The sequence below is a fragment of the Buceros rhinoceros genome, unplaced genomic scaffold (assembly GCF_000710305.1).
Source record: "Buceros rhinoceros silvestris isolate BGI_N320 unplaced genomic scaffold, ASM71030v1 scaffold691, whole genome shotgun sequence".
Classification (NCBI taxonomy): domain Eukaryota; kingdom Metazoa; phylum Chordata; class Aves; order Bucerotiformes; family Bucerotidae; genus Buceros; species Buceros rhinoceros.
Window position 1 is genome coordinate 87,068 of NW_010392286.1, and position 20,787 is coordinate 107,854.

A 20,787-nucleotide genomic window follows, 5' to 3' on the forward strand; every position below is an offset into this window, starting at 1 on the left:
CTGAACTCATCAGCCTCACGTCGCTGCTGAAGCCAACAAGCACCTTGCGTTTCATCCTGTCTTCTGGACCCTTCAAAGGCATGTGGGCACATGGCAGCTCTCGAAACAGAGGGTCAGGAGAAACTCTTGGTGCAAATAACACTTCCCAAAGCTGAAATGTCTGGCTTGGTTTAGTTTTCAGATTACTCAAATTATATTTGCAGTAAATGAGTTTCTGCTCATGAAATAGCTGTAATAGTATCAGGCCCTGGAAAGGATGAAGAAGGAGGTCTATAATAACCGAGGTTCTCCTGAAGAGTATTGTGATGACATGGGGGTTATTTTTCGGAAACATGGTAACTATTACACCCCTGTGCATAGCTGGGGTGTAAAGCACCACTGCCTTCGTAAATACACATCTTAAACAGCAGCCTGAGATGTTGCAAGCCTAGTAAAAAGAGAGATTAACTAAAAAGATTTCCATTGTTTCGCAATGGAAATACTTCAAACAAAAATTCTGGGAAGATGGGTGGGGTACAAAGCCAGCTTTAATGCTGCTTCGCTCCACCGTGATGTTGTATTAGTTAAGTTTAAAATTGTGTTCCCTGGCAAACCATAAAAGATTTCAAAAGTATTAGACACCCACTTTTGTGCTGGAATTTAATATGCAACTTTTTATTGGAAAATAATCGTCCTTGTCTGGCAAAATCCACCATGCAATATTTCTGTTAGTAGGCATAATGCAATAAAGACAGGGAGGGCTATTTATCACTACAAATTTTGAGGATTTCAGGATTCTTTTTATTATTTTAATATATTTCTTTGGTATTAAATCAGAAAAATGATAAATTACACCTGTCGAGGCTGTTTTTCTTTTTTCCTGGAAAATGATGTACAACCCAATTTCACTGGTCATTTTGGCTTTTAAAGATATGTATTTTTTTCCTATTAAAAACTCTACCAATAGGGTTTTTTTAATAATGATACTGAAGTACTTTTTATTTCAAACATATGAAGTAGTTTATAACTACTTCCTGGCATTGCAAACTTTGGCCTTTTCACATTACATTAGGGTTTTTTAAGAAGGCATTAAGTACATATTGCTTTGAAGGAAATAGTGTATTGTTAAGGTGCTGGATCCAGTGGATCAATTTTCAGTATTTGATATAGATTAAATTGTGGCTAGGCTGAAAGGTTAAAATAATAATGTGTTTAATTCCAGTACTTTCCTGTACGTCAATCAACTTCTATACAGTCCTAGAAATTGATCTTTTTCGTATTTTATGTGCCTAATAGTCTTTTTCTGAAGGATAATCTAGAATTAAAAGCAAACCATAATTCCAGCAACTGTGCTATGTAACAGGAAGAGAAGAAAAAAAAACACGAGACAGTAAGAACAACCAAGGCAACAAATGATTGGAGCTGGTGTCATGGTTTACATTACTTTCACAATTATTCCAAGTTTGCATATTTCGAAATATATTAGCCCGATTCGATTTCAAAGCTCAGTTATTTGAATTATAAATCATTATGTCCCTCCTAGCTGATCAGTCGTGAAATATCTTTGAATTCATTTACATAATGGAATATGTTAGGCATTCCTTTATGTCTTTGAAGCCCTAGTGCTCCCTCATGCATGTTTAGTTCTTCCTAATAATTAACTTTTCCACTGTATATTTTTGTAGCAAAATAACTACAGTTTCATTGTTATATGGCACAATAATTTAGGGTAAAATATTTATAGTCTCTCAACAATTCTTTATCCGTGTCTTCATAGCCTTGTGGTATGAAAGGCTCTCCCTTGTTCCGGGCTGGGGGCAGAAGCAGCGAGGTAGCTCTGCAATATAAAACCAGGTAATGCAATGTCAAGTGTTATGGATTGACAGGGGAACATCATCTGAAAATTAGATTAGGAGATTTTCCAATAGCAGCTATAAAACCTGTTCTTACACTTTCTTCTGTTTAAAAAGAATTTAATCCATTTAAAATGAAAAGGGAAATTGTTTATTCCCATAAAAGTAATCGAACTCTTCAATCAATTAGGTGCAGGAACGGCAGAGTGAAGCAAGCGCTCAAAAAACAGTGATGATATTAAGCGATAGGGTATTTGTAGTGTCGCCGGGGTTCGTGCCGGACTGCAGGCACTGCTGTACGGGCTGAGGTTGTGCAGTCGCACTGATTATTTCTGAAAAAACTTCGGCAGTGCCAGGGATCAACTAGTGAGTCCTGGTCTTATAATACTCCTTGGCGAATGTACAAGCCCAGAAGTCATTTCGTTCCTTCGATGCCTTCAATGCTTGTGGGTGTTCCTGGGGTTTGACTCTTTCTGTGGCATTCCCGAAAAAGCCTGCTGGGGTCCTCGGAGATCGCAAAGCCTCTTCTATCGCCATGTTACAGGTGCAGAACTGAGACAGTGGCACTGAACTCACTGAAAGTCAAACAACAATTTCTTGTCAGAGGAAGGAGAAGCAGGAGTCAGAACACCCAGGCCATTGCTTTGGCCGTTCCCTGTCTCTCCTTTTTCGTGAACATCCCTCGCAGCAGCGGGTGCCTCTGTACAAAAGCCCACAAAGGTGTCAGCACGGCTCTCTTTGGAATACACGGTGTTATCTCCCTCGCCCAACCCCAGATGTCTGAGTTACCGGAGACAGGGACTTAACGTGTGCTCGTGCTGCTCGAGATGTTCGTAACTCGCTAGGCTAGGAGAGGATTCATGTTGTGAAACAACGGAACCATCTGAACTTTCAGGGCTTCTGTAACGTGGTTTTTGCAAACTCGGCTTTTGATTTAATATGATTTCTTGTGCTTTTTAAGAGAAACCTCAAGACAAAACCAGTACTTTTCATCAGGTGTAGCTACCCAGTAAGTCAGGCTAGAATACGTGATGTGTAGAACGTTCGCAGTCCAGGATGTACGTCGCTTCTGTGTCACTTTGTGTGCGTCTCCCCGGGGGCCTTCGATTACCAGCAGGTGCAAAGAGTCTCGAGCATACCCTGCTGGACCAGGGCCAGGAGCTTCAGCCCGGGAGTCCCGGAGCTTTGCTCGTGGGAGGCATGGCCCGGAGCAGCCCAGTAGACCTTGCCGAGGGACCTGCACCGAGAGCAGAGCACGGTGGCTGGGGCCGATGCTGTACTGCTGTAGGTACCTGCCAGCCAGACTGTCACTGGCTTGAATCGAGCCACTTTGTGGAGTGGGAGATTCAGGTCGTGCTCAGCAGCAGATTTGCTTTGTACCTTGTAAAGCTGGAGAAATTGGGGTTTCTGCGGAAGTAACCATAGATACATCCAAAATTCCCAGCTCTACCACCTTGTTATGGGCTTTGCTCTGGCTCTGAGACTTTGTCAGTTCTTAAGAAATTTCTGTTCAGTTCTTACACATCTGAAAGTACTTTGGTCAGGTGTTTAGCATAGCTTGGTCTTGACGAGATGTGGTTTTATCTGTGGTAACTGAAACAAATTAAACGTGATTTTTGATGGGCCTGGAAGATCACGTCTGTGCTTCTGAGGCCATTACTTCAGCACCACTTTGGGCTGCCACCAGTCCCATTGCCAAGCGCCAGTCGTCTTCAAGGCAGGCACTTAAAAAAACACTTTTTTTTTTTTTTTTTTTTTTATGACAAAGCCACAGCAGACTTGTGGTAGGTTTTTGGACTGCAATTACCCTATTCCACAGCAGGCCCTTAAAAAAACCCTTTTTTTTTTTTTTTTTTTTTCCATGCTAGTGATATGGATCTATCTGGGAGAAAACCAGCACCATTTCTTAATAGGAACTCTCCCTTTAATTATAAAAGTCATTTAGTTCATTCGCCTCTTTTGTGACTAGAATATATGCCATGAAAAGTAATTGCTTTAATTAATAATAGATAATGGCCTTTGGTGTTCTAAAAATATCTGTATCGCATATATTTCTAGAAGAAATTCAGGTATTTTTTAACATATGTTTGTTGTTGTTTCAGTTAGGATTTTTTTTCTCAGTAAAAGTTCCTGAAAGTTTATACAACCTGATAATGCTGCGAGGCTGATTTTTCCTTAACACCTGCTACTTATAGTGTCCTGAAAAAGCTTGTGAAAATAGAAGCTGTGAAATTCATGCTCCAGAATCACACAGTAAGTTTTCTTACTATGTTAAAAAGCATTGTGCGTATTAAATTTTGTGGCACACTTAACTTGTCGTATGTTTCTGTTTCAACAGAGTAAGCACTTCCCTTTCCTGGACATCAGCGATAATTACAACCTCAGTGACCTCAGGTGCCGGACAGTGTTCTACACCGCTCTCACTCGTCTGCTCATGGTCGATCTAGGTGAGGTCCTCTGCTCACGTCTCTGCTCTCTTGTGTAATACTGTGGATTCTGAACATTATTAAACCAATCAAACAGCAGCTTCATTGTACAGTAACTGTGTCATAGTTGGTATTTAAATCATTTTTGAAGTTTATTGCATTAAGCAATAGCACTGTACTTGTTTGTTGCCTTCTGTTGAAGTGAGCAAGATGAGTCGATTTTTTGGACAGAAGCACTTCTTGTAGTACCTGTAAGGATTCACAACATTAAGCGCCCGTGAGTGGTTTGTGTTTCCAGGTGACACACCGATTATGCCTTCCAACTTGTATTAGAGGGGGGTTTTATTTCACTTCTTCATACAAGTTCCTAATACACTGCCAGGTCACCACTAAACCATGTCCTGCACCACCACTTCTATATGCCTTTAAATACCTCCAGGGATGGGGACTCCACCACTGCCCTGAGCAGCCTGTTCCAGGGCTTCGCAACCCTCTCTGTAAAGAAATTTTTCCTAATATCCAGTCTAAACCTCCCCTGGCCCAATATGAGGCCATTTCCTCTCATCCTGTCACTTGTTACTTGGGAGAAGAGATCAACACCCCACCTTGTTCCAACCTCCTGTCAGAGAGTTGAAGAGAGTAAGAAGGTCTGCATTGAGCCTCCTGTTCTCCAGGCTAAACAACCCTAGTGCTGGCTTGACCTAGTGCTGGTTGGAATTGATGATCTTAAAGGTCTCTTCCAACCAAAATGATTCTGTGTAATATATAAAGACCCTCCGAGTTTTCATAAACATCGGTAAGAGTTCAGCAATTCAACCAGCAGTACTTAAACATGTACTTGGGGTTTCCTTTTGAGTTGTCCTTTGGGAAGTAAAGAGATTAGACTCATGTAAAACCCATACATACGTTAATAGTTGGATGAGATTAAGGACTCGGTCACTTGGAATCCAGATCCTGCCCTTGGCCACCAGAGTAAAATGCAGAACTCTGCATGATTAGCTCTTTGTTGTCTAACAGAGAAGGCTGGGCTTGTCAAAGTGCACCCTAAAATCAATCGCATGTTAAAGAAGCTGATGGTGAAGAATGCGGCACATCTCAAACGGCCTCTGTTCTGTCCAGAGGTCCTGTTCAGAGTCGTGGGCTTATGTCTGCTGAAGGTCTATCTTACAGACTGCTGCTGTGAGGATGGATTGTAGTGATACTCTGAGAAGTAATGGCTTTAAACTGGAAGAGGGTAGGTTAAGATTAGATATCAGGAAGGAATTCCTTAGCGTCCAAGCGATGAGACTCTGGAACAGATTGCCCAGAGAAGCTGTGGATGCCCCATCCCTGGAGATGAGGCAGATGAGGCTTTGATCAGCCTGGTCTAGTGGAAGGTGTCACTGCCCATGGCAGTGGAGTTGGAACTAGATGATCTTTAAGGTCCCGTCCAACCCAAAGCTTTCCATGATTCTGTGATGATTCTCTGGATGCCTGTGCGTGTTCCAAGGGAGCCACCGATCAGGGCCTTCAAAAGCTAAGGCGGCAAGTCTTTCGTGTACTGATTTCCAGCGTTCATGCAAGGCATTAACTTAGGCAGCACGTGCAGAGGAGACTGACAGTCAGTCATAAGCCACCAGTAGCTGTTACACCCTTGCTGGCTGCCTGTACTGTCTGCTGCTGAAGAGGCGTTAAAATTTACACCCCGAAGCAGAGGTTGTGTAAATGTATCTCAGACGCAATGCAGGCACATGACTTACGGCTGGCCACAAGCTGGTGGAGGTTGTTGTGATTCCTCTGGATTCACAACTCGACAAGATCTGAAGTGATGAGGAGCATCTGGAACAAGCATACGTCAGTCTTGTGTTCCTCCGGGACTAAGTTTGTTTGGGTCTGAACTGAGGGAAAAGCACGTTTAGACACACAGACGAGGGTAAGTTGCATTTTAAAAGTAAAATTGCGCAAACTATCCTTTCCCGGTGTTTGTGCAAGCATTAAATGGCCGTGTTCTACCCTTGTGAATCAAAAGGTGTTTTCAAACTGTGGAAGTTGGCATTTTTAGACAAAAAAGCATTGCACCAATTGGCTTCTCTGGGGTTTTTACAAATTACCTGAAGAGATGTATATAAAATCATTTTATATGAATGATAAACAACTTAAACCAAAATTAAAACTCATTTTGACTGGTGGGGGGTTGTTTTAAGAAATTGTTTGATATAGAAATATTTTTGGAGATCAGTTGAGCATTCAGAACATTTATAACATTCAGCTGAAATACAGAATATTTGCATGTTAAACAATGTGCTTTTGGAGTGACTGGCAAAATTTAATTGCAGTAGGAAAAAACAGTTAATTGCTATTTGCTTCAAAATGCTCTTTGTTTTCTGTTGAAGTACTTGAACCTCATGTGAATATAATTAGACTTTGGATTCCTTCTGTGCCCCAGGTTGTGTTTTTAATAACTTTTTTGGCATTTAGAATTGCTTATTTTGTCCAAGATTCGTAGTCCAAGGTTTCTTTTTGAATATTCTTTTGTCTGAAGTATACAGTAACCAAAACTAACACCGGTAGAGCTTATGGTAAGTAAATGTTTTGACTAGGATTAATAAACTTTAATCACTTTCTCTTTTCCGCTACCAGAAAGAGTAGATCTAAGCTGTAGAGAACACCTTCAGGAGGTGTTGGAGATGTCAGGGTCCTGTGCTGCCAGGTGTACGCAGGCGTGCTCAGGGCAGAATGTCTCCGAGTGAATCAGGTTTGAAGCAGTGTTGCCGTAATTCCCACACAGGTCTGCTGTAACTCAAAGCGAGGCGTCTCTTTCTTTCAGAGGACTCTATGAGGCTGTGCATGCGTGGTGTGAATTACAGAAATGAACGGTGTACCATGGTTTTGTTTAGGATAATTTTTGTGTTACTTTTCTAAAACTTACGCATTGTTAATGCTATATAGGATCCCAATTGTATAGTCTTTCTTTGCTGCCTACACTGAAATTTAAAATAGCAATAACATGTTAGATTTTCCCTTACCCCACTTCCAGAACCGCCTGGGTTGTCATTAAAGTGTTGGTTCCAACTAACATTGGATACTCTGGTAGTTCTTTGGTCTTCTCAGCTTTTATGTTTGAGGTTCTTCCTTCAGGAAGGGTTCCTCTTGAATTTGGCTGAGTACGTAGTATCTTCATGGAGGTTGTCTTCCAGAGGAGATGGAGTATTCCTTTTGCTCTCCTGTGATAATCTCGGTTTCTCCTGAGAGCTCCATGGCAGTTGAGCCCTGATCCTGCGTAGAACAGTATCCACAGACTTCTGTTAGTCTGTACGCTGGCGTGGGGCAGTAGCAGCATGGGACTCTTTCTAAATGATTGGGGTTTATTAATTTTTATTTTTACTCTGAGGAAGATCTGGTAAGTGATTAAAAGGAGAGAAGCATCAGGATATGCAGTATGTGTAAAAGAAGCTTCATTCCGCGGAGGGTAACGGGAAGCTCGCGCTGGTTGAGCAAAGAGATTGGGATCACAGAAACTAATCCTGTGGTGGAGCTGCCTGAGGAGCTGGAGTTGCTGAAGTGGGGAGGTAGGAGCAAAAAGCTGGATGAATAGTCTGAGGCTACGGTGAGTTCAAGGAAGAGAACACGAGGGTCCAGGAATGACGGATAAAAAGACTGAGTGCGGTTGAAAGGTTTGGTCTGGTACTTTGTGGTTTAGGAAAGTTCTGGAGCACAGACTGTGGTCTGAAGGCTCTGTAACTGGCTGACCAGTGCAGGAGCAGTTAAGTTCCTGCCAGTATTTCCTTTAAAAAAAATCTGGAAAGCTGGGCTGTGTTTAAGGGAGGCAGTTCAGGTCTCGAAGCCAGGAATTCAGGACTGAGGAAATGCCGGCACTGGGATTGCCGCTGTCAATATTTACGTTGTTATGAGGCAGTTTTAATTGCAGGATCACAATTCTGTCTCTCAGAGGATGTTTGCCTCGTTCAGTTCAGAAGCTGTGTCATTCTGGTTTAATGAGAAGCTACTGAGTAGTGTGAATTTTATTTTTCTGTGTTGTCATGTGGGTTTATGTGTTAGTCCCTTTGCTTTCCATTGCAACTATCTTTTTCGTTGTGGCCTCTTTATCTTCTTGGCCTTTTCTGTGGGTCTTTCTGGTGTACTGGGCTGTACTTGGCAGCATCCCTAGAGGTCGGGGGCTGGAATTCGGCCCGTTTTACAGATGGGTGTAGAAAGTGCAGACACTGAACTGCTTACACTGACTTTGCACAACCAGTCTGGCCCAGGAAAGATTTCTCCTAACTTCAACTGCGACGTGGTTTGCCAGCTTTGCCAATGAAGAGAGAAGGGAGAGAAGCCCTATAGCAAAGATCTCTTTAAAGAACATAAATTAAATTCCTCCTCTGAATTACTCTCGAGGGGAATCCACGTGCGAGAGGCAAGCTGCCCTCATTAAAGGCCTAAAGATAAGTAGCATGAGTACCAATCCCCGTGCAAATTGCCTTTCTAAGAAGTTGTTGTTTACAGTTACTCGTTGAGGGTCACAACGAAACAAAACCAGTCCGGACTTCCAGGCTATCTTTGAACTACCTAACCAAAACAGTTTCTTTTTTTCCCCCGCCCACGACATCTTTTACTCTAAATTTTCACCTTCTGAAACACATGGGGCAGTAGAGTCACGTGAATAACCCCAACACCATCCAGGTTTATTTCCAGCAGCTTAATTCTGTGTTCTAAATAGGTGGGAGGTAGAAAAAATAGCACGTGATCATCAAAGATTGTGCACGATCATAAAAGCCTGTAGAGTGATGTAAACATCATGCTACAGCATAGACCTGCGGAAGGGTCTGGTTTGTTGTAGCAGCTTTAAATTTAGCGTTTTCTAACTGTTGAGAGTTGACTTGCTTGTGGGGGTCTTCTTCTGGAGTACTGAAATGCTGTCAGATTAAGGGAGAGGACGGGAGCACGTGGGAAACGCAGAGACATGCCAGGCTCGGGTACAAGGTGTTTGCGATCAACCGTTTGTCATCTTCCTTCATAGCTCGGTAAAAATAGGTCAGACCTCTGGTTTTTGCTTCTGTAGGACGCATGACGGTTCCCCTGATGTCAGTGAGATGTTTCTGTGAAGGCCTGGTTAGAGTGACCCTTCCGAACAGGAGCGTGAGTATGACGGGATGCTTTTGCTGGTTTGTTTTCCTTTCTGTTCCTGTAGGTGAAGACGAGGATGAGTTCGAGAATTTCATGCTCCCCCTCACAATTGCCTTTGAAAGCGTGAGTCAGATGTTCAACAGTAGTTTTGAACAAGCAGCAGCAAAGGTAGGTTTATTTCAATTGTAGAGAAATAAATTATTGATGGGGAGAAAACTAATAGCGGAGCAAGCATTTAACCACAAGCTCGTCATCTCGTCCGTCTGTCTCTCCTGGCACCTCTAAACTGTGTACTTCTGTGTATATTTATACCTGTCTCCATTTATATAATTACAAATGTAGACAGCAGAGATCCAAAGGCTACGAATGACTATCCTAAACTTTGCGAAAGACTTTTTTATTTTTTTCCCAAGGCCTCGGGATTTTTCAGTGCTTTGCAGATCAAGTGTCCCCATTCAAGCCCCATTTATAATCAAAGGGACAAATCTGTCTTCAGCGATAGCTTATTGTTTCGTGTGTAATATTCCCCTTTGCCATGCAAGCATCCTGTTTGTGTATATTACCATATTTATTTGTGGGTGTGAGGAAACATGCTGTAACCCACTTGATAAAACACTGCTGCTTTAAAGTATTTTTTTCAAACAAGAATTTATTATATAAATCAGGACTTTATTAAATGGCTGGGCATATATGTATAAATAGGAACTGGTCTTGAAGCATTGCACCCTTAAACTGAACAAAGTGATTAGGATAACTGATAGCTAAATAAGGTTTTTATGTGCCTGTGGGAGCCATATTAGGATTGATTTGACAAGTCAGTTCAGCTGTGGCAACAGTCATAATATCTAACACAACATTATGTTTTATTAGTAAAATCCTAAAGTGGAGCAAGCTGTTTGTGTCACAACAACAGTATATTTTAGGAAAGAAAAAGACTGGCTGGATAGAAGCTGCATCATCAGGAATGATAATACATTAGAGCACTATCGCATTAAAGAGATCCCCGTCCGCTGTCACTGAATAAATAGTTAACAGTGCGCGCCGGAGCGCTCGCCTCAGCCACGCGGGGTAGTTCTGGAGAAACCCTAACAGTGATTTTTAATTTGCTCCTTTAAAAAAATTTGATGGAAACTTAAACATTAGAGCACCGTATGCATCCACTTCCTTTCATAAGGGAAACAAACAGATATGCTGGAAGTATTTGGTAAATAATTTGTCTGCAGTACATCTCTGACCGTACCAGAAGATGCACAGTCCACATCCATCGCTTGAACTAAGCTAATATATTTTTAAAAATAGGACTTAAGGTCATTTCAACTATTACTTAATTCTAGTTTCCTCATTTGTTGTTGCTTTATGTATTTAATTTTAATAACTTTTCATTTATTAAATAGATGCAGTTTGTCTGTCTCGGATTCATCTCATATTTTCAAGTCATAAATCCTAAAAATCAGAACACAGAGGTCATTCGATAGCATTGTTCTTTCTGTAGGAAACTCTATTTTTCAGTTTCTAAAATAATTTTACTGTTGCCCTGTCTGGTTTGCTTGAAACTGTCTTAGTAGAGAAATTTTAATGGAGTGCCAGTGATATATCCCTAAACTAGCAAGTTCCTAACGACCCTGGAAAGTGACTGCTTGATTACACTTTAACGGTATTTGCAAATAAAATCACAAGTAATTAAGGGGAAATCTCCAGGCTTTTGAGCAAGTTTGATGCATGATAACTGCCTGATTCAGCTTCATCTAGAGTAATGCTGTGTAGACAAGAGCTACTGAGATCAATAGCAACATAATGATAGTGGCAGAATTAAGTGAGTAACCCGAGAACTGTGTCTTCAAAATGCATGCAGCTGCCACAAGCCAGGGCCACACAGTGCACTCCGTGCTTCCGTCCTAAATGTTCATCAAAAGACGCCCTGCAGGAAAATGGAGTTAGATGCTCTTTATTGCTGATCGTGTCTCTTGCCACATTTATCAGGGAAATTGGATTAGCAGTTGGCAGCTGCAGGTAGACAAGGTTCTGCAGTGATTAAATATGCAGCTTGGCTGCATTTGTTGTGACAGACCTTTAGTAAATTCTACTGTAAGCACCATCTGTCTAATTTGTATAAAGAAAACTTGGTGCTTTAAGCTATTGATAAAGAACTAAATCTGTTGCTTTGTCATAAACAAAACTTTTGCTCTAAATTCTCTTACACACTATTTATTAGGTTAAAGCTATTTTTCTATCACGATGAATAAATAATACATGCAAAAGTGCTTTCAGGTACTTCATTTTGCAAGTACTGAAAACAAAACCAGTTCAGTTCTTCAATAAAATGCTTAGTATTCTGATCCGCGGGGAGATGACACTCTTAAAATATCCCTATGAAAATGGTCCAGGACTGCCAAATTCATTTAATTTGTGGTTTTTACTAGGACTTTCTAACTGGCTAGGGTTTTTTTTTAGGCTTTTGATATTTCTGAAATACAGCATTGAAAAACAGTTGCAACAAGGGAGCTCGCTCTTTTTCAAATACATTTGTAATCGTTACATCTGCATACAAAACATATGTTCGCGTTTCTTTTCCTGAGAGATCAAATCAAATTGAAGATGGGTTAAGTAATTATGTGCTTCGCTTTCCTTTTTCCTTCCTTTTTTTTTCCTTGCTACTTCCTTCTTCATGATTTTATATTAATGGGAAAAAATGTCCAGTCTTAAAACAGTGGCTACTTTCCTCCTCAGAATTTCAAGGTTTCTCTTGACAATCCGGAATCTCAGTAGTTATTTGTTTATAGTTGTGACATCATCAGATTTGCTAGAAATGCAGGAAAAAAAGGATCTGAGGACAAAGCAGTTAAATAGCAACATGCTATCTTTAGCGGGTTTGTAGAAACTCCATGCTGTTAAATTATTTAAAATCCTTGATTTTCAGCTTGCACACATTAAAAGTTTTCACACTAAGTGCCAAATGTTGCAAACAGCACTTTAACAGAATGATTTTGCTTTGATCCCTGTAGCAGTTCCTGAATAATTTATCACAGGTTATTGCCTTAATTCTGGAGAGGGATAGAGCAATAAAGGCAGATGAAAACACTCCAGTTGAAACACCTTGGGGCCTGCTCATTCCTCTGACACGGCTCTTTTGTTGGAACTATTTAGAGGTTATTAAGACGTGTCTCCAGAATTAAGAGTATGCTGTAAGGATGAAGACAGCCATCTTAATTCTAAAGACAAAGCGCAATGACCCTTCACCTTTTTTTTCCTTTGTTGTTATTATATAGTAGAATTATGAGGGTAATATTATAGCTGCACCCAGTAGTGCCACTATAGTTAAGGGTCTGTCAGACTTTCCATTACGAGCCCCGTTTTGGGGGTGGGTGGCGTGAGCAGTCTCGTCTGTTTTAAATTGCGTTAGTCAGACGCTTGGCACACATTGGCAAGCCACAGCATTTTTTTTTTTCTGCGAATATTTAAATCTTTGGCTTCTTGCCTTTGAAAAATCCATTGAAAAATCTTCTTCAGGACTTTGAAACAAAACACTTGAATTTATTTTTTAAAAATGCTTGGTTTTAATTAATCTTAAATAAACCTATCACTGAGGTTCAGGGAAAAGTATTTCGAAACCCAAATTTGAACAAAATTTTTACAGTAGTAAGAAAACCAGTGTATAAACCCAAACACTACTGCTGACAAGCTGCTCTTGCTGCGTTTCCTGTATTTACCATTCTTCACTTCTCAGCTTGCTCGTTCTGCAGTTGCTGGTGGTGGTAGCTGTCGCTTAGCCCCAGAAATGGGTGGCGTTTGGTCGGGAATGAAGCGGTAGCTTCCTGTATTCTTCTGCCTACTCTGCGAGGTTTGCAAGGCACTTCGGATGCCACAGGATGGCAGACAAAAAGTAGATGTCTAAGTGTATATCTTGTTTGTCCTCAATAAATTTAATGAACATAAGTGGTGTTTGAAAGCTGATCATGAACTAAAACTAGACTGTCCTGGGGTTTTAGGGGTTGGGGAAAGCGGGTCTTAACTAAATGTGACTTAAGCAATCCTGGAATCTAGGACAATTTCTGTTATTTTTGGAGTTTAAAGGTATTTTTATGAGTGAGTCAAAGGGACAAGGATTTATCTCAGGACCCTGTAGAGTACGATATGGGCTGTTTGGATGTTGCCAGCGACAGGCAGTGTTATTTTACAAAGTTGAGTTCCAATGGATAGTATGTAGTTTGTTGGGATTTTACAGGACAATACTATGATGCCTTGTAGATCGAGGTCATTTCTTAAGAATAGCGTGGTTAACGGTGTGGGCTTTCTAATAAGAAAACGTTTAAAGCATTTAAAGAGCAGAAAACCAAGAATCGCACTGTATGTAGTAGTAGTTCTCCTTTCTGTAGAATTCAAGGTCAAATGATGTCTGCAGTTGTCCGTGCACTTCCCAGGAATCTGTGACCGTACATGCGCATCTCTTTTAGTAACAGTTTATAAAGTCTCACAGCCAAACTGTTTCTTAAATACATCTGCAAAAGAGCGTTTCATACGACCAGCTGGTTTTATAGAGCCAGAATACACAGGTTTGAGGAACGTGGCTCTGGCTGATTGTTCCGAACCCATGTTGTGGAGCCCACAGGAAGGTGCTGAGCTCTTTCTCTCCGAGCGCATCCTCAAACAAAGGCAAGTTCACGTCTTGCCAGGGGCTGTAGCTGCCCTCTCCCCTGCTCCAGCCTTTCCTTTGTGCAGTCCTGCTCGTCTCCTTTGTGGCTGGAGTGGGCAAAGGAACCCAAATCAATCTGGAAGGTTTCCGCTTCCGTGTGCATGTTGCTGCATCCCTCAATCCCTTCAGGAAGAAGCATAAAGTGTTGCTACCGAGTTCTTTTAATTCTTTACCTTTTGGCCACCATGTTGCTGAACAGTTATTTTCTGCGTGGGCAAAACAGCACAGAGAGTATGAAAATACAGATGAATATAAAGTTGCAGTTTTATATTGCACCTTCTCAGTATTGAACACTTCCTCTCCGGTGATTTCAGAGTCCCATTAAAGTTAATGAGAGTTGAGACCTCAGAGCATCTTGCAAGTTCAGGCCGTTTCAACACACAACAGAAAGGAAATGCAAATATTAAAATACTCCCAGCAACCTCACCAGTGTTTTGTAGAGAGCTCAATTTATCCTTGGACAAATCCACGTGCGTGCCATCCAAGTCAGTTGGACTAATGGGTCTGTATATGAAAAGAAGAAATTAGCCCTTGTGTAAGATTACATTTAGCAGTTTAACAAGGCATCAGCCGTAATTTGCTCTTTATGTGATCAATTAAAATTAATATGTGAATCTTACCTTTTGTATTTCTCAACACTATAAATATTACAGCGTTAGCACCAAGCAGAACGGCATGGAAAACTCGGGTTTTAAAGAGAACTCCTTGCTGGTTTTTTGCCATGCTTCTATGATGATTATTTTAACCAGACTCTGCAGTTCTGTGGTCTTTTATTGTGGGGAAAATAAAAGGTACAAACCCCACCTGACACACAGATAAAATTTATTAAAAGTACTCAGTTGTCAACAAAATAATATTTATGTCTCAGTAAATTGAGAAGTTTGTTTATAGTGTTAAAATATTTTTTTGTTCACTAGTGTTTCTTAGTGATACCTATTAATTATTCTGAAAGCATCCCTTCAGTAGGGGCTAATTATTTACAGATAAAATGTTGCTGGCATTTGTGCTGGAAGGATTCTGAAGCCACACTTTGGTCATTAAAAGGGAAAAAAAGTGCATCTCAGAACTAATGTTAGTACAGATAGAGATTTGCATGGTCTTCTGTACACAAAAAAGGCACTTTTTGAACAAAACTAACTTGGACAATGATTACTTTAAAAAAAAAAAGACAAACAAGGGATCTGTTAAAACAGTGACATGAGAATCTCTGTGCAACCTTAATTGTAGTTTGTTACGAGTATCAGTCTTACACCTAATTCAAAATATTACGTGCTTAAATTAACTTTTTATTGTTATTACTTTAAATATATTAATACAGGAAGCACTTCTAAACTTTAATACGCAGTGTTCGTATATTACATTTTCATTTGCATTATTCATTAGCAGAGCGTATCGAATAATCACCAGCATTTCCTAAGCATTTTGCTCGCGTTACCCCTATAAAACTTGTGGAAATCTCGTTTGTTAAAAGAATCTTTGTGTTCTTGATAAAAAAAAAAAATGTGAGCGAGACATTTAAACTAATGAATCAAAATCAGCTATGTGGTCATTATTGGCTGATTATTACTCCATCTGCTCGGCGCTCACGTGAAAATCAATTACTGCGTCTCTTTCCCACTGACAGCGTATGTTGATCGGGCTGGCGAGGGATCTTCGCGGGATTGCCTTTGCGCTGAACACAAAGACCAGCTACACCATGCTGTTCGCCTGGATGTATCCTTATTCCGCGGCGACAATGCCGGCTCTGTGCGCAGAGGGAGACCAGGCCCCTTGCATTAGTGTAATAGTGCGGCACAGTGGGGAAGAGGAAACAAAGCTAAATGAACTAATGTGTAATCAGCTAAAATTACAGCACAATGGCAAGCGGGCGGGTGACTGGGAAGGACCACGGAGAGGTCACTTTTTTGTAGTAACACAGAAAACACATCCAAGTGGGTTTCTGCCCTTCAGAAACTCCTGATGTTTTCATAAAAAAAACCCCTCCAAACACAATGTACCTACATTCGGTTTAACATCAAAAGTGCTTAAAAAATACTGTACAAGTGCTATCTGGGGAGATTTCTCTCTCTGGTATGAATCATGTCTTTAATTTAGTCAGTTACTTTCTATTTATGTCAACTCTATTAATATCACAACACCTGCAGTCGGCTTGATCCGGGAGAAAACGGACATCTGCAAACAAAATCCAAACCTTCAGGTTGCAGATTTTCTTCCATAAGTAATGATCGTGGGACTCTATTTGCTTAAATATTGCATACATTTTTATGCCAACAAATACAATAATGCTCCTGGGTATTTTCTTAATAATACAGAGAAACGGTTTGTATTTTTATAAATGCAGTAGCTGTAAGTCTCTCTTCAGGCACACAGTCATAGTGGCAACAAACTGCTGAAATACAGAGTGAAGTAACTGGGAAAATACTGGTTTCTAATTTAGGTCTTACAAAGCTATGGAAGTTAATTATGTATTTGTTTTATTTTATGGACAGAAAAAATAACATTCAAGTACAATTACATGCTTTTGTAGAAACCAAGCTTTTAAAAATGTTTTTATTTGAAGTAAATAATGAAACCCTGCTGCTCACTGATAAAAGAAAGAGGAATGCATCGACACAGAACTGCAGCTAGGAAATCAGCCTTTCAGGATTGAAAGGCAGCACCGCAGAGCCCGCTGTGATCCGAGAGACGTCCCTGTGTGGTGGGTGGTAGGATCCGGATGATCACTCAAATCAGCCCTCCTTAAGACCCTCGCAAGCCTGCAGTGATTCTGTCTATGTGCAGGCTCAGCCTGCAGTGTGCAGGCTCAGCCTGCAGAAAGTAAGTCCAAAACATAAAGCTGTGTCATCTTTATTTCTCTTAGCAATCAACGGAAAGCAGCCCTTAATTTCAGGTTTAGAGTACTACAGCAGGAGAGGGGGAGGGAAGAAAAAAACAAACTACTGAAGCCAGACTGTGAATTAGCATCTCATTTTCTAATGGGCACGATTGGGTACATTTAACTTCATTAGTACTGTTCGTGCTTGTGTTACCCTAAAACTTAATAATAAAACCAGAAAGATGTGTGAAAGCAGATCAGTGCTGCTGCCATTTCAAATTCTTTTGACTTTGTTTTTCCTAGTACAGCGTGAGTGTCATGCTCCTCTGTGCAGAACTGCCCATCTCCAGCTGCAGGAGGAGGGATAACGGAGACTCATCTCCTCTCCATTTGGCAGAAGTGGATTCATCCGTGGAGGTGGTTTTTCATACAAGGATGCAGGATACGTAATCCTCAGGACTCTTTCCTGGTTTGTTTTTTTTAGTTCATTTCTTCCTTCTAGTTTATGAATTAAGTTTGTTTCAAAGAAATAAAACCAGCCTCCAACTTTTGGATTTCACTAGTCTGTATTAACAATAAAAATAGAAATGTAGCTTTGTATAGAATTCAAAGCTGAGGCCTTCAGTCTATTTTCCCTTGCACAGGCTCAGAATTTTTCTTCTTCCTCACGTTTGGCTGTAAAGGGTAGGTTTTGGGTGGGTTTCACCCTGTTTGGCTGAGTCCAGCTTCACCCGGGTATTGATCCAAAGCATTAGAGCAGAACTGCGATTATCGCAACTCGTATGTACTGCATATAAAGACACAGAGGTAAATGGGAGGAGAGGGGAGCGTCCGAGGCCGGTTTTATCACAGGAAGTTTAAATATCCTTTGCTTAACGTAATTCTTCTGTAGTTGCAAATATAGCATCAGAAAATGGTTTTAATTGCAAAGAGAAGCTGTTTTTTGAACAGATTTTATTCTGCTCTGCTGGAAGCCCTCGTATTTCAATACTGGAAGTGGCCAATACAGAATAATAGCCAAAATAAATCGGATTTACTTGCATTTGCTCAATAAACAGAGTGCAAAGAGGCAAGAGATAAAAGGCTGAGCTTTTAATATACCCTAAGATGATGTTTATTCTGTATTGAAGACTATCAGAAATAGCCACTTGCAAATCGTTGGGTGAAGAATGTATTGATAAATGTATTGATAAACTTCTTGAGTGATTGCAGGACATATTTTGGGTCTAAACCCTGTCCATAACAAACCAAATTACACTTGGCAATCTCTCACCTGAGAGAGTCTTCTCTTTTTTCTGATTGCAACGTTTAGGATTTAACTTTTGGCCAGTAGATGGCAAAAATGAGCAGAAATAATTTCTTTTAAGTCCTTTTGGCCTGGGGAGGGGAGGCGAGGAGGCATGGGGGACTGCATCGTATGGTGTGTTTTACCGGTATCATTGAGTTATTAGGATCCGGGTTTAGAGGTGAAGCATCAGGTATGCTGAAGCTGCGCTCGGCTGCCAAATAGGGCTGGTTTCTAGCAGGCTTGCTTATACTAATTGAGTTTCTCTAGCAAATCAGGCTCCTTGGAAAAAGGCCAAAGGCTTTTCATAATTGTATTGACAAGAAAATGAATATGATAAATGGTGTTCATTCAGCTGAGACAAGATTTATAGTTTTCCTCTGGCAAGGGATGAAGAGAAAATACTTATAATATTTGTTTTAAAGTTGTATTAGGTGATCTCTCAAAAGACTTCATTAAAATATTTCCAAATATTTTAAGCAGCTTCAGGTGTTAAGTTATAGCATCTTCCCAAAGCATCTGGTAATGAAAGATTAAAAAAAAAAAAATAACGCAAACAAACAAAAGAAAACAAACCCAAAACCCTGGATATGAAAGTCATTTATTCTTCCTGAAATATTGATATGTCAAGCTGTCAGTGACGATTCCAGTGCCACAGCTTGGGAAAGTTTATTTGCCTTTTGTATTCATAGCACGTGGTCCCTGTAATTTGTAGGTCAGTCCTGAAGGTGCAGGTGTGGCCTGAAGAAACCTGTATGCCGGTTGGAGCGGAGTCAAAACCTGGTTTTCCTAACGGTGGTGATTCTCCTTCCGTATTTCACCCGGCTGTTGACTCCAAGCCTGCCCGGACGGCGTGATGAATGTTTAGGCTGTTTTCTTCCATGCTAATACCAGACCGCCGTCTCGGGCCCTTGGTCCCGCAGGCAGGCACGTCCAGGGAGATGCGGTTGGGGGTTCAGGGGAACGTCCACTTTTTCGTTCCGTTCACTCAGTGTTTCTCACAGTTGGGTGGTAACCCCTGGGCAATCCTTCCCGCGTTCCTCCCAGCTGATTCTCAGTAGTGAATGACTTCTCTTGTCTGTAAAAGAAAAAAAAGGTCGCCGTAAGAAAATGGGCTACAAGAATTACATGATGAGGTTGACACAGAGTTCTGTGACACAGTGTGTGTGAGTGCATGAAATTGCTGGTGTGAAAGTACCTGTGCGGACAGACACCTAGACACCGAGTTTATAGGAACGTGATCTGCCATGCAGGAGTTTTATCTAGGGGTCATTTAAAAGTTCCAGTTGACTTTAGGTATTTGGATGCCTGGTCATATGCTGCTTCAGATGTGGATCACTAGAGCAAAGCAAGCAATCTTTTCACAAACTACCGTTGTTAACGTGTTCATCCAAGGTCCTGTCGTATTTCTGAACAAAACCAAACCATGTGCAGCAGTAAGAAGGCTTCTTAAAAATTGTGCTGGTTTAGAAGAACTCTTTTTTTTAAGTTTCTACGTTTTAAGGATTCAGGATTAGGAACAAACTTGACAGAGCCAAACAAACAGTTATAGAGATCGAAGTTTCCTGATCACAAAAGAAGAGGAGAATGTATTTTCTCGTGAAACGAGGCCGCCTGATGGGTAATCTCTGTGTAATAGCTCTTATTGCCACTTGCATTGATTCAGACCTCAGTATCAGTCTGTCTTTGCAGTTTGATTTCCTTTGAGCTTGTTCTGACTGGGCAGGTTAAGTTCATGACTTAGCCAGATTCCTTGAAGCTTGTGATTAAAACCACTTCAAAATAATAATTCTGTTTAAAACCAATTTATTCCAGTGTATTCGATTTATAAAAGAAATAAGAAATTGCCAAAGCCTTTCTGTTGACCCTGGCTTTTATAAAATTCGGCTGTAGTTTCCAGTCTTTCCTTGTCCATGAATATAGGCTCGGTGCTGAAGTTTTTTAATTCAGGTGGCTAATCGTATTGGATATATTAGCAGCCTTTGACACTGCTGACTTACCTGTAGGCTGTGGCTGTCACGTTGCTTTCTTTGCCATGAAATATGAAAAGGCAACTGTTTTCTACCCCATGAAATTCCGCAGTGGGGCTTTGCAGCGTTGCACCATCTCGCCTTTGTGTACGTGGGGCTACTGGGAAGAGACGTGACTCAGGACAATTAACAGCACAGCTCACGTCTGTACCTTACGTGACATCTGCTGCATCTTGAGGATATCGACCATCCTCTATTGAGAGTGAGCTGGCTTGGAAGCCTGCCTCAGGAAAAATGGAGCTGGCATTGGTGAGTTTTGGAAGGTATGAGATGGCATGGATCCTCTGTGCCCTTTAAGGGTATTTTAGGTAAGTGAGATTTGAATTTATATCCCCGTTTATTACTGGATAACTCTCCACAATATGTTTAGCCCCAGTTTGTTTGATTTAAAATGTAAAGAACCCCATAGAGAGAGAAGCAAGGTCTAAAAGTGTATTTCACATGTCGGCCTCTTCTGCTATATATAGCTGGTGCCTGCGGTGCCTCAGGCAGCTGGCAGCAGAACTGCCCAAGCCTTGAGGTGGCCGTGGCCAGCATGGCTCCCATCTGCCCGCGCAGCGCTGCTGCCATTCGTCAGCAGGGCCGGGGCTGACGGGCCCCCCC

General features: G+C 41.0%; 1 protein-coding gene across 1 annotated transcript in view; it reads left to right on the forward strand.

The window, feature by feature from the left end:
* RANBP17 (RAN binding protein 17) overlaps nt 1-20,787 on the forward strand; it is a gene marked incomplete at its 5' end in the record, with an annotated part of 126,982 nt that overhangs the window by 84,146 nt on the left and 22,049 nt on the right. The window contains 4 exons of the mRNA XM_010144332.1: nt 4,022-4,085; nt 4,171-4,279; nt 9,429-9,532; nt 15,679-15,767. Coding sequence (XP_010142634.1) covers nt 4,022-4,085; nt 4,171-4,279; nt 9,429-9,532; nt 15,679-15,767 — 366 coding nt within the window. The remainder of the gene's footprint in view (nt 1-4,021; nt 4,086-4,170; nt 4,280-9,428; nt 9,533-15,678; nt 15,768-20,787) is intronic.